The 15,571-nt window shown below is 36.9% G+C and overlaps 1 protein-coding gene across 5 annotated transcripts in view; it reads right to left on the bottom strand.

Moving 5' to 3' along the window:
* ARMC8 (armadillo repeat containing 8) overlaps window positions 1-15,571 on the bottom strand; it is an 82,416-nt gene that overhangs the window by 40,060 nt on the left and 26,785 nt on the right. For all 5 annotated transcript variants that reach the window (XR_014492656.1, XM_083363724.1, XM_083363725.1 and 2 more), the window contains 4 exons: window positions 9,989-10,131; window positions 9,806-9,903; window positions 7,962-8,054; window positions 5,328-5,387 (listed from right to left, as the gene is read on the bottom strand). Coding sequence is in view for 4 of the 5 variants with exons in the window: in XM_083363724.1 (XP_083219850.1) it covers window positions 5,328-5,387; window positions 7,962-8,054; window positions 9,806-9,903; window positions 9,989-10,131 (394 nt within the window). In the remaining variant the exon portion in view is untranslated. The remainder of the gene's footprint in view (window positions 1-5,327; window positions 5,388-7,961; window positions 8,055-9,805; window positions 9,904-9,988; window positions 10,132-15,571) is intronic.

The following is a 15,571-nucleotide window of genomic DNA, read 5'->3' as shown; positions in this document are numbered from 1 at the left end:
GACTGAGGAAAAAACAAAGGGCCTCTAATATAGATAAGATTGAGTATAAAGGAAGGGTTGTGTTTCAACAGAATCTTATTAAGGATGCTTTTGTGGATTTTTATTCGAAATTATATACTAAAGAGGAAATTAATGCAAAAGATATTGATATATACTTGGAGAATGCTAGCATCCCGGTTCTTACGCAAGTACAAAAAGAGGGGATTAATCAACTGATTACAGAAGAAGAAATTTTTACAGCAATTAAGGAACTGAAGGTGGATAAAGCACCAGGCACGGATGGCTTGACTGCGGCCTATTATAAAAATTTACAATTAGAGATGATAAAACCGTTAAAGGAACTGTTTCAGACAATCCAGAGGGGGGGAAAGGTGCCACCGTCTTGGAGAACAGCTTTTATCTCTTTGATTCCGAAGGAAGACCAGGATGCTACTCAAGTTAAAAATTACAGACCGATATCGCTTTTAAATACAGATTATAAGATATTTGCTAAGGTTTTGGCTAATAGACTGATGAGGGTTCTGCAACAGGTGATTCATGGGGATCAAACGGGGTTTATTAGTGGTAGGCAAATGAAAAATAATGTGAGACATATAGTTGATGTGTTAGAGTTTTTGGAAAGGCACAACCAGATCTCTGCAGCGCTAATCTTTTTAGATGCTGAAAAGGCCTTTGATCAATTGAATTGGCAATTTTTGTTGAAAGTTTTAGACAAAATGGATTTTGGGGAAAAATTTTTACAACCGATTAGGGCATTATATCAAAAACAAACTGCCCGAATCATAGTTAACAATAGCCTGACAGCAGCATGTAATATTGAGAAGGGCACAAGGCAAGGGTGTCCGTTATCGCCCTTGTTATTTGTGTTAACATTAGAGATATTATTGGTTAAGATTCGGAATTCGGAAAAAATTAAGGGGATACAAGTTGGAGATCAGGACTATAGATTGAGAGCATTTGCAGATGATCTGGTTGTTACAGTGACCCAGCCAGAGAACTCTGTTGTGGACCTGATGGAGATAATAACACAATATGGGAAGGTTTCTGGATTTAAAGTAAATACACAGAAAACTAAAATTTTGGCTAGAAATATGACAGTTTCACAGAAGGCTCTCTTAGAAGGATTAACTGGATTTGAGATTGTTAAAAGGGTTAAATATTTGGGGGTGATTTTGTCGCCCTCTAATACAAAGTTATATAAAAATAATTATGAAAAACTATGGGGGAAAATTCAAAAAGAATTGGAGAGTTGGGAAAAATTGCAATTGTCTTTGTTGGGACGGATTGCAGCAGTGAAAATGAATGTCCTGCCCAAATTTTTATTTTTATTTCAAATGATACCGATTCTTAAGAAAGATTCTAATTTGGAGGAATGGCAGCGTGGTATCAATAAATTTGTGTGGGCAGGGAAAAAGCCACGAGTTAAACTTAAGATTATGCAGGATACTCGTGAGAGAGGTGGCCTTAAATTGCCTAATTTTAAACTATATTATGAAGCTGCTGCATTAGTAGGAATAAGCGATTGGATTAATTTGATGCAACCGAGGTTATTAAATCTTGAGGGCCATGATTTGTTGTTTGGCTGGCATGCATATTTGTTGTATGATAAGAAGGTAGATACTGTGTTTAGGATGCATATTTTAAGGCAGGCATTGCTGAGAGTTTGGAAGAAGTATAGACATAAGTTAAGCAGCAAGATACCATTGTGGGCAATTCCAAAACACGCAATAGAAAATATACATGCTGGTTTCAAACATGATGTGACTACGTACAAGGAAATTTTAAGCTTGGAAAGGAATGTTTGGTGTTTGAAATCATATAGCCTCTTGCGAGAAGAGAAGGTTGTTCAAACTTGGTTTCAATATATTCAGTTACGGGCCAGGTGGAAAGAAGACCAGAAAAATGGATTTGCAATGACTGATGAAAATTTGATAAAGCAAATTAGAAATCAGGGACCAGCACATATCAAACGGATATATCTTACACTGATAGAGATTGATTCAGAAACAGAGCTTGTTAAGGATTGTATGATAAAATGGGCCCAAAACATTCAGGAAGTTATTACAATGGACACGTGGGAAAAGATTTGGGTGAGGAATGTAAAATTTACTCAAGCTCAAAATCTAAGAGAGAACTTTTACAAAATGTTTTATAGATGGCATTTAGATCCTAAAAAGCTTGCAAGTATGTATCCGAATTATCAGCCTAAATGTTGGAGGTGTGGTGATGAAGATGCAACATATTTTCACATATGGTGGACATGTAAGAAGGTTAAGGTTTTTTGGATAAAAGTCTGGTGGAATATGCAGAAGATTTTTAAACGGAGGATAAAGTTTTGTCCGCAATTTTTTTTGTTGGGAATAATTGTCGACGCTACAGTTGTGGACACCAAGTTGATGTTGAACTTAGTTACGGCAGCAAGACTTTTGATAGGTCAATATTGGAAGAAAGAGGAACTGCCGACCATAGAAGAGTGGACTTTAAAGGTTTCCGACCTGGCAGAGATGGCGAAGATTTCGGCCTATTTGAAAGATCATTTGCAAGAACGTTATATTATGGAATGGAGAAAATGGATTGAGTTTATCCAGAACAAGTATAGGGTTAAGAAGTTTTATGTAGCATTCGAATAAGTCTTCTTTCGTTTTTTTTTCTTTTTCTATTTTAGTTTTTTATATATATTTAATATTGCTAAGGCTTGTTTTATCCTATATAAGCGAGAGAGTGATGGATTTTAGAATTTATAGTTGTTAGTATATGGTTGTTTATGATTGCTTTTTTATATATATATACCTTGTATTTAGCTCTGGGAAGTCGGGGGGAGGGGAGGGGGGGAGGGGGGGAGGTAGGGGGGGAGGAGGGAGGGGGGGAGGTGGGGAGGTAGGGGGGAGGTAGGGGGGGGAGGAGGGAGGGGGAAGGGGGGCTTTTTAAAGGAAAACTGTATTTTAAAACTTTTCAATAAAAAAAAAAAATTATAAAAGTATGAACCTTAGAAGAAATTTATTTCAAGACAGTTTAAAATTATGTTCAGTAACTTTTGGCTGCTGACTGAAAAAAAATGTGCACAAGAAAGCATAAGGCTAAGGATGCACAATCTGGACAACAGCAACTTTAGGGAGTGCAAAGGAAAAGTGATTTTTAACTGATGGTCCAGTGATCAGTTCACAGGATCACTGGTGGCCAGTTGGGCATAATGGTTAATGTATTGGACTCGTACTAGATTGATACAAGTTCAAGTCTAACCTGAGCCACAGGAGCTACCTGGAAACATTGGGCCAGTCACTCTCTCTCAGCCCAACTCACTTTACATGGATGTCATGGGGGGAAAATGGGAAGAAGATATAAAGAAAAGACAAATCTAATTATAAGTAGATGGATAAGAAGTGTACAATTAATTGTTCCATATCTGTTTTGTTTTTTAAAAAACCCATTCCTTATTAATATTAAAATACTTAAAGTAACTAATATAGAAAAATTTTAAAACAAAAAGACTGTACAAAGCAAAAAGAACCCAAAATGATATGTAAAAAAACTAGGATACCAGGTATTTTTAATTTGTTTGTATAGTTGTCCACTCTACTTGTATCTTTAACTGTATAAAAGAAATCATAAACCAAAAGAAATGCAATTCCAATAAGTTTTTTTTAAAAAAAAGATGCTGCTTTATTTTTTGTTCAGATGCAATTTTTTCATCATATTCTATTTCTTCATCTGAGTTTCCTGATGATCACTGTTTGACGTTGTACCTCCAAATTGCTGCATTTATCAGACTTGAATCTTAATTCTTTATGAAGGGACAAAAACATTTTGTGTCCTAATCACACAAAAAACCTTTTCCTTTAACTACGCATATGTTATCCAAATGCTACTGTATATGAGTAATAAAAGCTATCCAGTTAGTTGTGAACTGACAACTAACATTGGACCAGTATTGCAGTTAAGTGAGTTGTATCCAATTTTTTTTGCCTTGGTCGTTAAACAAATAACTGAAGTCATTAAATGAATCACATAATTGTTAAGAAAATCCACTTTCCCTGATTGAATTTGCTTGTTGGTCGCAAATGGCAATCATGTGACTATGGGACACTGCACTTGTAATTGTGAGCTGACTGTCAAGCGCCCAAATTTTGATCATGTTAACTGAGGGAACACTGTGATGGTTATAAGTTTGAGTACTGATTATACATCACTTTTTCAACACCATCATAACTTCAGGCATTAAATGAATGGTCATAAATGAGGATTACATGGACCCAATTAAAGCTAGCCAAATATTTACATGTAAAATCTACTCAAAACTTTATTCACATCTTTTTATCATAATAATTTTAGAATCTTCTTGATAATGTTAAGACCAGAGAAGTATCTAACAAATCACTGTTTCTAAATGTCACCAGCATAAAAAAAAAGAAAATTAATATATCTTAGTACTATCTTATTAACTAATGATGTAATACATATCAGACTTTACTACCTAGGTCTTTTCGCTTGAGGTTCTTTCCTTTAGCTAGCGAACAAGCAGGTATCACCTTCTTTTCTCTTCTAATAAGAGCCTTGGTGGAGCAGTGGGCTAACGCCTCCTTAAGTAACACCAGCTTCCTGCAATTATTGCAGGTTCGCATCCCACCAGGCTCAAGGTTGACTCAGCCTTCCATCCTTCCGAGGTAGGTAAAATGAGGACCCAGATTGTTGGGGGCAATTAAGCTGACTTTGTAATAATGCCGCTTGGGGGTGTGTGAAAGCCCTAATAAGCAGGCATATACATGGAATGAAGGCTACTGCTAAGCTTGTAAGCCGCCCTGAGTCTTCGGAGAAGGGCGGGATATAAATGCAATAAAAATAAATAAATAAATAAATAATAAGTCAGATTAAACTAAATTAAATGTAGTTAATTACCTTTATTATGAACCAGTTATAATGTAGAGCACATTGTTTTCTTTGCTCAATTTAAAAACCTTAACTTTTTATTTTGGCTAGCTGTAGAAAGGTGAAAATTGGAAAGTCTGTTTTTGAACTCCATGGAGGGTTTTTTAGAGCATATTTTGACACTCTTACCACAGATTCTCTTAAGTTATTATTCAATGTTTCAAATTTCGCTGCTAATACACTTTAATCCTCCAATTTTTATTTTAACTTTGAATCGGAAGAGTGCTCTATAATGTTAGTATTTGCTAATAAAATGTGTACATATATCCTGATTCAAGTAAAAACAAGATATTAAGCTACATATAACCAGCAAAACACCTGAAAATAATTTGGACTGTTGACACTGACAAATTTCTTAATTTAAAAATGCAATCACTGTACCACTTATAGGGAAAAAAACTTACATTGGCACATAGAAGTGGCTGAGGTGAGGATTTAAAGCCGCAGCTATGCCAGTGTCGGAGCTGAAGAACAGATATTAAAAGATATAAAATTAAAGCCAAGTATGATATTGTCTTTCTTTTTCAAAGCTCAAGCTTTCAAAAATGGTAAAACTTATTCCCTTCTCTTCCTCCAATGAGCTCTTTTTCCATTCTTCATACTTTAGATTACGGATTGTACTGAATCCTAATGTGCATTGAGCAATTACCTGTATTATTAAAATATCAATTTGTATCTGTATTTAATCTATTCTGGATATTACAAGATGTAGTTAGCCCTGTTTTCATATGCCACTATTTTCACTTTCTTCCAAATTGTGGATCACACACAGAGAAATGGAGAGAGAGAGATTTGTATATATTGGAACAATGATAGGTTTTTTGGCATTTGGCCTCTGTACCCCAACACAACGGCATGTTCCCTCATTAGTCCATGAGAAATCAAGCAGATTAAGGTCTGGAGTTGGTTCTGAATGTTACATTTGCATTTGATAGCTGTTCACTGGAACACTCAACATGAGATCCAAAGAAGTCTCTATGCAAATGAAACAAGCCAACATCAGGCTGAAAAACAAAATAAACCCATCAGAGAGATAGCAAAAGCATTGGCAGTGGTCAAAACAATAGTCCGTAACATTCTTAAAAGGAATTAACTGACAGGCTCAAGCAACATCAAAAGGCCTGGAAGACCACGAAAGACAACTAAAGTGGATGACCACAGCATTCTGTCATTGGTGAAGAAAAACCTTTTACAACATCTAGTCAAGTTAAGAATATTCTTGGAGATAAGCATGTCATTGTCGAAGTCTACAGTGAAGAGACAGCTTCATGAATATAAATACAGAGGCTTCACAACAAGGTGCAAACCTCTGGTAACAATCAAGAATAGAAAGGACTGTTTAGACTTTGCCAGAAAACACCTATAAAAGATAGCCCGGTTCTGGAATAAGATTCTTTGGACTGATGAAACCAAGATTAACTAGAATGATGGGAAAAGTATGGAAAAGGAAAGGAACAGCTCATGATCCGAAGCATACCACATCATCTATCAAACATGGAGGAGGCAGCGTTATGGCATGTAGGATGAATTCTGAAGTGTACAGGGCTATACTCTTTGCTCAGATTCAGCCAATTTGTATTGCAGATGGACAATGACCCAAGACATGTAGCAAAAACAAACCAAGAGTTTCTCAAGGCAAAGAAATGGAATATTCTTCGCTGACAAAGTCAGGTAACCTGTATCAACCTAATAGAGAATGCTGTTCACTTACTGAAGACAAAACCTCAATGGTTAATGCCATACTTTTGCCAAATCCTTTGAATTAAAGCTGAAAGTCTTCACTCACATCCTGAGTGTTTCATCTGAAATTCACTGTGGTGGTGCCAAATGCCAAAAAAACATACAAGAATTTTCTAATCAGTAAAAACAACTGTATTTATATCAACAATATAATATTGAATACATGCCATAGTTGAAAGTCACTTGACTTCAGAAAATGTACTTCGCTAAGGTGCTGATGGTATTTTAAAAAAAGGTTTGGTTTGTCCGCTGACAGATTAACTAAAAAAAATAAGATTCCTAGGTAAAATAATATTTTATATCATTTTCTAATCCAATATTGGGAGCTATAGTTTATTTTCTTGTAATATTTGCATGAGTTTTGGTATTAATTACACAAATGCAGACCAATGAAAGTCTATGGAGATTCTCTGTTATCCAGGTCATGGTTGTTCCAAAAGTGCTTTTTCAGGAGGCAATTGGTCTTTCTTGTTTTTCTTTGAAGACATTTCGCTTCTCATCCAAGAAGCTTCTTCAGCTCTGACTGACTTCCATTCCCCACCATCCAGCCAGAGCTGAAGAAGCTTCTTGGATGAGAAGCGAAACGTCTTCAAAGAAAAACAAGTCCAATTGCCTCCTTTGGGACATACCAATGAAACATTTTTTGTCTATCACAACATTGTTTATTATAATTACAAAAAAACAGAATAGAATAACAATTTCAGTTTTACTGTTTAAGATTCCAGCTATGAGACCACTATCTGAATACTCTATTCTTGTCTGCCTTTTTTAAAAATTATGGTTCTACTAATGTTTCTTCTAGATAGAATGTATATAGAACTGCAGATTTGAACAAATTTCAATTCAATTCAAGAGACTGAATGTCTAAACCTGTTAATAAATTCTGTAAAGCATCATTTTTATAAGTTTTGACAAATTCATCCATGGAGCACATCTATCAAACACCGTATTAAAGCTTTCACCAATCTCCTGGGAGGCAAGAGGAAAGATCAGGGTAAACATAGCACTTTATTCTGTTGTAGGAAAATTAAGTTATTCTATAGTTTTTATAGACTTTTTAAAGAAAAGTTGTTGCTTATATTTATGAACTTAATGCTAAACTCACAGAATGGTGAACAAGTGCATAATGTTTCAAGAGTTAAGAAATTCAGGACAGCCTCAAGGACATTGTTATGTATGCCAACTAGAGATTACATGTTTGAAATTAACACAATGAATCAAAGAGAAAAATTGTTTAAAATACTAGAAAAAAAACCAGAAGCAAATAAACACATGCATATGGGAAGAACGTTTCTTACTTTGCAGCAATGTGAGAAGATCTGACATATATATTCTTGAGTATATCGAGACCTACTAAGCAGTGCCATAAGGTGGGGAATAACTGTAGCATCCTAGAAAGTCAGAAAAGTTAAACAAAACATTTAAATAAAAAATCACAGATGTATCTACTTTGTGGACTTGGCACAAAATTTTATCCTATATATTGTGGTTCAGAAGGAAGCAGTTTGAAGACTGCAAAGTTGACTATTAATTTACACACAACATAAACAAAGATTTATCTACAAGGATTATAGAGCTCTGACAATTTAAGAACCTAATCTAGCTAGCATTACAGGATACCTTGAGTACTGATCCTTTCAACCTTCTTTTAGAATGTTTCTAAAAGAAAGAATATTTCTGCATTGCTTAGAAATATTTGGAAACAGAAATTGGTAGACCAATTAAAGATTTAGATGTCAGCAAAAACAAGAGGGGGCTCTGTTAAAAGATACACACACACACACACATATTAATACTTGTCTGTAAAATTTCTATTAAATATTATATACACCTCATCAATATACATAATGTATTATGAATGAACATCTTTCTGCTTTAAGGAGCTAATCTCAATTTTCATTACTCATCTATCATGATGCCTTTTCAGAAAACAAAGAATTCTGTAAAACCTTAATACAAAATAACAAAACTAGATTCTTTTCAAAATCTATTCAAGTTATATAATCAGTGACCCAGAAAGTCAAGCACAGGGCACTAATGACTATAGTAATTAAAGATGAGCAAACTGTTCCATGCATGAACCACTCAGCATAGGAAACAGTTTCAGGTTCACACATGGAAGAAAACAGGGATGCTTTGGTCCAAGAAAATTGGAGGACAGAAGGGAGAAAAGTCAAGTGCAATGGGGCAGAGGAAAGAAAAATGGGAGGTCTAGGGGAGATCAGGAGATGAGTGGCCAGTAAGGATATTCTGCTTGGAACATTGGCAACAATTGAGAGTGGGAAGGTGTAGGTAATATGCCGAACAGGAGGGGAAAAAAAGTTCCAGAACCTCCAATCCCTTTTCACTTATATATCTTAAATCCCCATGAGTTGTCTTCAGTGAGCTAAATTCAGTTGAACAACTTTCTCAAAGTCTTAGTTTCAAATTAAAGAGTACTTCTTAAGAAATACAAGTATGGTAGCATGTACTTGGAGTACAAAATAAGCAACACAAACTGCAAAATATTTAAGACACTGGGAATATTTCATGGCATAAGATTGCAATATCTTAAAAATCCCATGTGAGGCATTTTCCTAAACTGGCCCAGCTAATCAGCTGATGAAAATGATCACTTTACTGTAAGGACAATGAAAGTCTCCTGTGAAGTAATAAAATGTATAATAATTATAGCATTAATTTTATAACAAGTGGAATTTTCTAAAAATATGTTCATTTCATAACATCATTAATCACCAGTCAAATCAATATAATGAATATTATTCACATATTTCTCAAATGGGGAATACAATAGTGTTTGTTTCTCACACAACAGATGATAGTAGCAGCATGTGATTCTCAGAAAAAATATATTAATCTGATTAATTTGTCTTTATATCTTGAAATGTAATATATAAAATTCACACTTGCATACTGTAAGCATCCCAATGAACACTATAAATTCCAATTATTTTGTGAAGCCAATTCTCACACTAACATAAGCCGTCATGTGTAGTGGTTTTATGACTGTGAGTCATACTGAGTCTTTAGCTTGGATAAACTACAATAGTTCTAATTTCAAAGATTCTAAATTCTCTCAGAATCACACATGAAATAAAACTTATATGCAGGCTGAAAAGGTCAGTTATTGCCTGTAACTTACTGAATACAATAATTCTTCAGGAGTGACAGGGCTGGTGAAAATAGTACGAAGACATCTGAGGCAAGCTTCAATGAATTTAAGATCTGATGACAGTAACCCTGTAAATACAAGTTTAGATTCTTATTCAGTTTTCTCACAAACTGTGTACACAAGAAACCGATGAAATAATGGAAAATTAGGTACCTTGCAATAAAGCTGGTATGATATGGCAGTCCAGTAGAGATTTAACATTATTTTCTGTACCCATTGCAAGGCTTCCTAGAACAACTGCACATTCCGTTTTCAGTTCAGTGCTAGAGTTTTCTTGCTGAAGCAAGTATAGCAACCTACATGTAGAAATACAACTGTTTAAGTAAGATCACAAAAAATAATTCAAATAAAGAATCCTTCTATACATAAAAAACCGATTATATCAAGTGGAGAAATGCTAATGGACAGGGTGTTACATAGAACCCTACCTGGATTCCATTGGATAGATAAAAAATGAGAACATTATATCCAAAACCAATGATGAAAAAGTGGAATTACAATGGAAAGCTGAATAGCTTGTGTTCAGTTTAAATTAGCAGTACAAGGAGTTATTCTGGAAGTAATGGGTAATATACTTTTAAAACGTGAGTAGCAAGAGAAATTCAAAGAAGTTGACAGGAAACTAAGATAAATATGGAAAGAGATGCAATTTATTTTAAAAAAAGCTTTAACTATTAGTACAACCATGGAACTATTAAAGGAAATGTGTTAAAACCATTGGATAAAAAGTTAACTATAACAGAATAAAAAAGTCAAAAATAGAGTTGTAAATGTATCATGCAAAAAACTTAATTATGGTCTATTTAAAATCTCTATTAGAAACAAATGCAAATATGATCCATTTAGCATCCTAATCAGAAAAATGACACTGAAAATATCAGAAAATTGCTGAAATATTTTGAAAATAAAAATTACAGAAAGAAGACACGTTCCAGTTGCAGTGGAATCTGTATGCTGAGTCAAGATTTTGTAATCATGATTAGTGAAACAACTTGTGGTAGCTCAGTTTGTGCATAATACCAAATCATAATGGGTGGCTTCACATATACCAAAAAGCCATAAGCAAACTACATTTTTCCTAATCAAAACTCTGACATAATTGGAGATAAATATCATGGAAGCAATCAGATGAAACTATTTTTGTTAACATTACATAGCCTCACAATAACTGTAAATATACCAAATAATAGCAAAGTATCTAAATGTGATACATCACTGCACTTTTAGCAGATTATTTAGAACCAAAAGTGAAGAATCAGTTACTTTGTCTCCATGTTGTTAAAAACTTGTGTTAAAAATAAATACGTTCAGCTCTAACAATTCCACATATATAAAAAAATTTAATGCAATAACGCAACTTTCCTAACATCATTTTTTTAAAAAAAATTACTTATTGTTTTAACTTTCAGGATAAATTTGGCTTATACAAAAGAAGGTTATAGTGGAGGAAAATACATTCATTAAATGAATGCATTATATAAGGAAAAAGAGCTGGACGTGTTTATTTTAAACATAATGTTTAATCCCTGGGAGGGCAATTTTGAACATCAAGCGATCAACTGTGGAAAGCTATCTTAGCAACACAGATGAGGCAACAATATCAGCTTCAATTCATTTGTGGGCTGAACTCCCACATATTCAAACTCTAATGGAAGTCTATAAAATACATTCCTGAGAATCAGTTTTCATGCGTAAAGAAAAATCCTCTGTTTTATAAGGTTTTTTATTGAAATAATAATTTATTTTGTCTCTCATTTTCTTGCTCACACCACTACTGCAGAAATAACGAGCAGAGTTTTTCTTTTAGTTTTATCATGGGTTGTTCAAGTTATTATGGAGCTTGTGAACCTACCTGATTTTTTACAAGCATTCAGAACAGTATTCTGCAATCTCTACATAGATATTTATTCTCTTTCCTGATTAATTGGAACTACTAAGTAATGCAGTTTTAAGTGCTACTACAGGTAGTTTTCCATTTACCCATGTTCGTTTAACAAGTTTGAAGTTACAACAGCCTTGAAAAAAGTGCTTTACGAATTGTACTCACATTTATTACCACTGCATCAACTCCGCAGTCATGTGATTGCAATTCAGGTGCAATCAGGTAAACCAGGTTTATGACTGGTTGCAGCACTCTGCACTTATGTGATCACAATTTGCTACCTTTTTAGCTGGTTTCCAACAAGAAACATCCAAAATTGCCAGTTATTAAGCAGAAGGAGTTCCAGGTAAGGAGCCAAGGGGTGATGCAGGGAGGGTGGCAGAGGCTCTGGAGTGTCCAGCACAGATTGCATAGAAATTGGGGTAGGGTGCTGCAAGCCTCAGCCAGGGCCCCCCTGGCCCAGCAGTGCTTATGTCTGCAGGAGTGCTACAATTTCCCCACTCACCTATGTCCCCGAGATTTATGCCATTCTCATGACTCAACGCAGTCGCTGCTATTCACCCTGTTGTTGTACTAGGTTTGCCACCAACCATGTTGTAAAGTTCACAGATGATACAACAGTAGTGGGCCTTATTCATGATGACAATGAGGGTGCTTACCGCAAGGAGGTTGAGCGGTTGGTGAACTGGTATAAGGAAAACAGCCTAGTTTTAAATACTGGAAAAACCAAAGAGATCAATGTCGATTTCAGAAAAGGGAGGCACAGCCACACTTCTCTGTGCATTAATGATTCACCTGTGGAGATGGTTACTAGCATCAAATTCCTGGTTTTGTAGTTAACAAGTAGGCTGGCTTGGTCGCTCAACAGCGAGACACTGGTGAAGCGGGCACAGAAGCACCTGCATTTTCTGTGTCACATGAGAAAAGCACATCTTCCTTCCCCCGTCCTCACCACTTTCTACACAGGGACGATTGAGAGCATCATGTCATACAGCATCACAGTAGCATTACTGCTTCAGACAGGAAGGCAGTGCAGAGAGTGGTGAGGATGGCTGAAAAGATTATTGGCAGTTCCCTCCTTTCCATCCAGGACATAGCACAAAAACATTGCTTGAGCAGGGTCTGTAAGATTGTCTGGGACACTACACATCCTCTTCATGATCTGTTTTCCTTGATACCTTCTGAAAGAAGGCTCCACAGTATCTGAAGCAGAACATCCAGATTCAGTCAGAGTTTTGTTCCATACAGCAGGGCTTTTCAACCAGTGGTACGGGTACCACCTGTGGTACACTGGCACCTGGCAGGTGGTACGCGACCATCCTAGAAAAGTGGTAGCAGGGGAGGGGAATGAGCTGAACCGGTGGCAGCACCGCACAAACCTGAGCGAGAGACAGCTGGAGCTGCAGGGCTGTCAGGGCTCAGTGGAAGCGCCAGGATCAGCATTTCTTTGGGGCTGTCAGGACTCAGTGGAAGCGCCAGGATCAGCGCCAGGCTCCAGCTGGAGTTCGGCACTGATCCCGGCGCGTCTGCTGAGCCCAGAGGAAGCACCGATAGCTGGAATGTTGCAGCATCTCCAGGGTCTTGTGATTTACATTCAGATGCTTGGCAACTGATTCATGTTTATGACGGTCAGTGTCCCAGGGTCATGTGAAGTGACCAAAACCTACTGCAACCACCCAGCAGATGGGGGGGAATAAAAACCAAACACTCCCCACCCCACCCCCACTGCCAATCCTCAACAGAAATGCTCACAACAATGAAAACCTCGGACAGGAGGAAGAGCACCGCCGGGCGGGCAGGCGTCTTGCACTTTTTTCAGTGCCATTTAACTTCAAACAGTCACTAAGCAAACGGTTGTAAGTCGAGGACTGTCTGTACTTCATCACTTTTTTTCCTTTTTTCTTCTTTTTTTTTGCTCATCAAGTTTTTGACACCTTGCTAGGTGACTGGTGATACTTGGATGTTGCCATATCCTAAAAATGGTACAATGGGTGAAAAGGTTGAAAAGCCCTGCCATACATTATTAACCTTGTGAACTCTAAAGCTTCCTCCTTCCGTTATGAATTCAAGACAGACAGTGATTAATATTTATATGTTGCTTATATGTAAGGGTATAGGTCTATACATATGTTGTATATAGTATGTTTAAATGTGTTATGTATGTGTACACTTTGAGAGCAAGCAATTAAATGTCATTTTTAATATGTGCCATTGTGCTCACAGTAAAAAATGACAATAAAGGTTATCTAGCTATCTATCTATCTATCTATCTATCTATCTATCTATCTATCTATCTATCTACCTACCTACCTACCGCCAAACAGCACTCCCATTCTCATGAGATCTGGGGAAGACCAGAAGCTTTCTGAAAGATCATGAGAGGGAGACACATGGTTTGGTGAATGTATGGGGCATGTGGGTTGGAGAACAGCGTAAGGCGGTAAAGGCCTGCGGTGTGGTTTCAAGTAGAATTTCTTGGCGACAGTGGTGTTGACATGGAACTGGTGCAGGTCACATGCAAGTAGGGCACTGGTACAGTGTAGCATGAGCTATAGGGAGGCCCGGGAAGAAGTGTGTGCAAGTGCATGGAGGAATGGGAAGGATGACACTAGTGAATAGATGAGTGTGAGTGCAGAGGGAAAGAGGCATGGGATGCATGCAAAGTAGGAGAACACTGATTGATGCATGCATGTTTGTGAACGCTGGGAATTTGGGAAGAATTACACAGATGGGTACATGCATATGTGTGAATGCAGGGAGATCCATGGAAAAAGGGCATTAGTGGGAGCAGGCCTCTGTAAGAGGTGGGAAAGGCGGTACTGTAAGTGTGTATCAGTGAAGAGGGGAAGACATAGCACATGGGAGTGAAAGGGGGAAAGGCACAGCATGTATGAGTAAAGGAAGTGGCACTGAATGTAATAGAATGTGTGACGAGGAGATGCTGATTAGGAAATGAACAAGAGTAGCAGAAACCCCCAATGGCTTAACAGCTAGAGAAAGAAACTTAGGAAGGACCCACCCACATGGATCAAACAGTTAAAAGTGACAGTGAGAGGTTTATGTCTTCGGATTTGTAAGATTCTGTTGTAGCCTTACAAACAAAGTAGAATTAGTTCATCTAGTGCTGTTTCCTGTCAGATTTTTCTGGGAAGACTTATAGGAGTTGGGAGAGACATATCCAAGGGCTGACTTACAACCTTCCATGCTAGCTGCCCACAAGCGGTCAATGGGAAGCCAGCATCAGGCCTAGCCCAAGAACTGTGTAAAACAATCCAACAAAAGTTCTTTATTTCCATATACTGTATAGATAAGAATCTTGTCAGATATAGCCTGGGAGATTCTGGCTATCATAAATTTCTTCCTCTTCCAGCTCTAGACTGGGCTGTCTCATCTCGCCCCCTCCTTGGAATGCGCTCCCTCCTTGCTGGAAACTGTTGTGTTACTGTAATCCATCATAGCCAACAGGAAAGGTCACAAATGGCAATCACCTGACTGCAGAACGTTTACAATTGGTCGAAATTGTGAGATGGTTGCCAAACACCCAAATTTTGTTCACGTGACTACAGGGTGCCTGCAATAATCAGATTGTTGCTGATCAAAAGTCCCTTCATTCCGTGCCTTCATATCTTCGAACGGTTGTTCAAAGAATGGTTGTAACTTGAAGACTATCATTATCTTATGAAAAGGTTCCTTCTAAGTAATTGAGCCTTAGACCTTTGAATTCGATGAATTGTTTAACTGTATAATTACCAAAGTTTTCTATTTGCAATAGTGGCGGATATCTGTAGCTCGGGTGTAGGATGAGGATGAAAGTTTGTTCTCCAACCTTGTGGGTTGGTTTCCGAATGTTTCAT

Source organism: Vipera ursinii (assembly GCF_947247035.1).
Source record: "Vipera ursinii genome assembly, chromosome: 5".
NCBI classification, from domain to species: domain Eukaryota; kingdom Metazoa; phylum Chordata; class Lepidosauria; order Squamata; family Viperidae; genus Vipera; species Vipera ursinii.
Note: the sequence above shows the minus strand (reverse complement) of the source record. Positions and strands in the feature narration are given on the sequence as shown.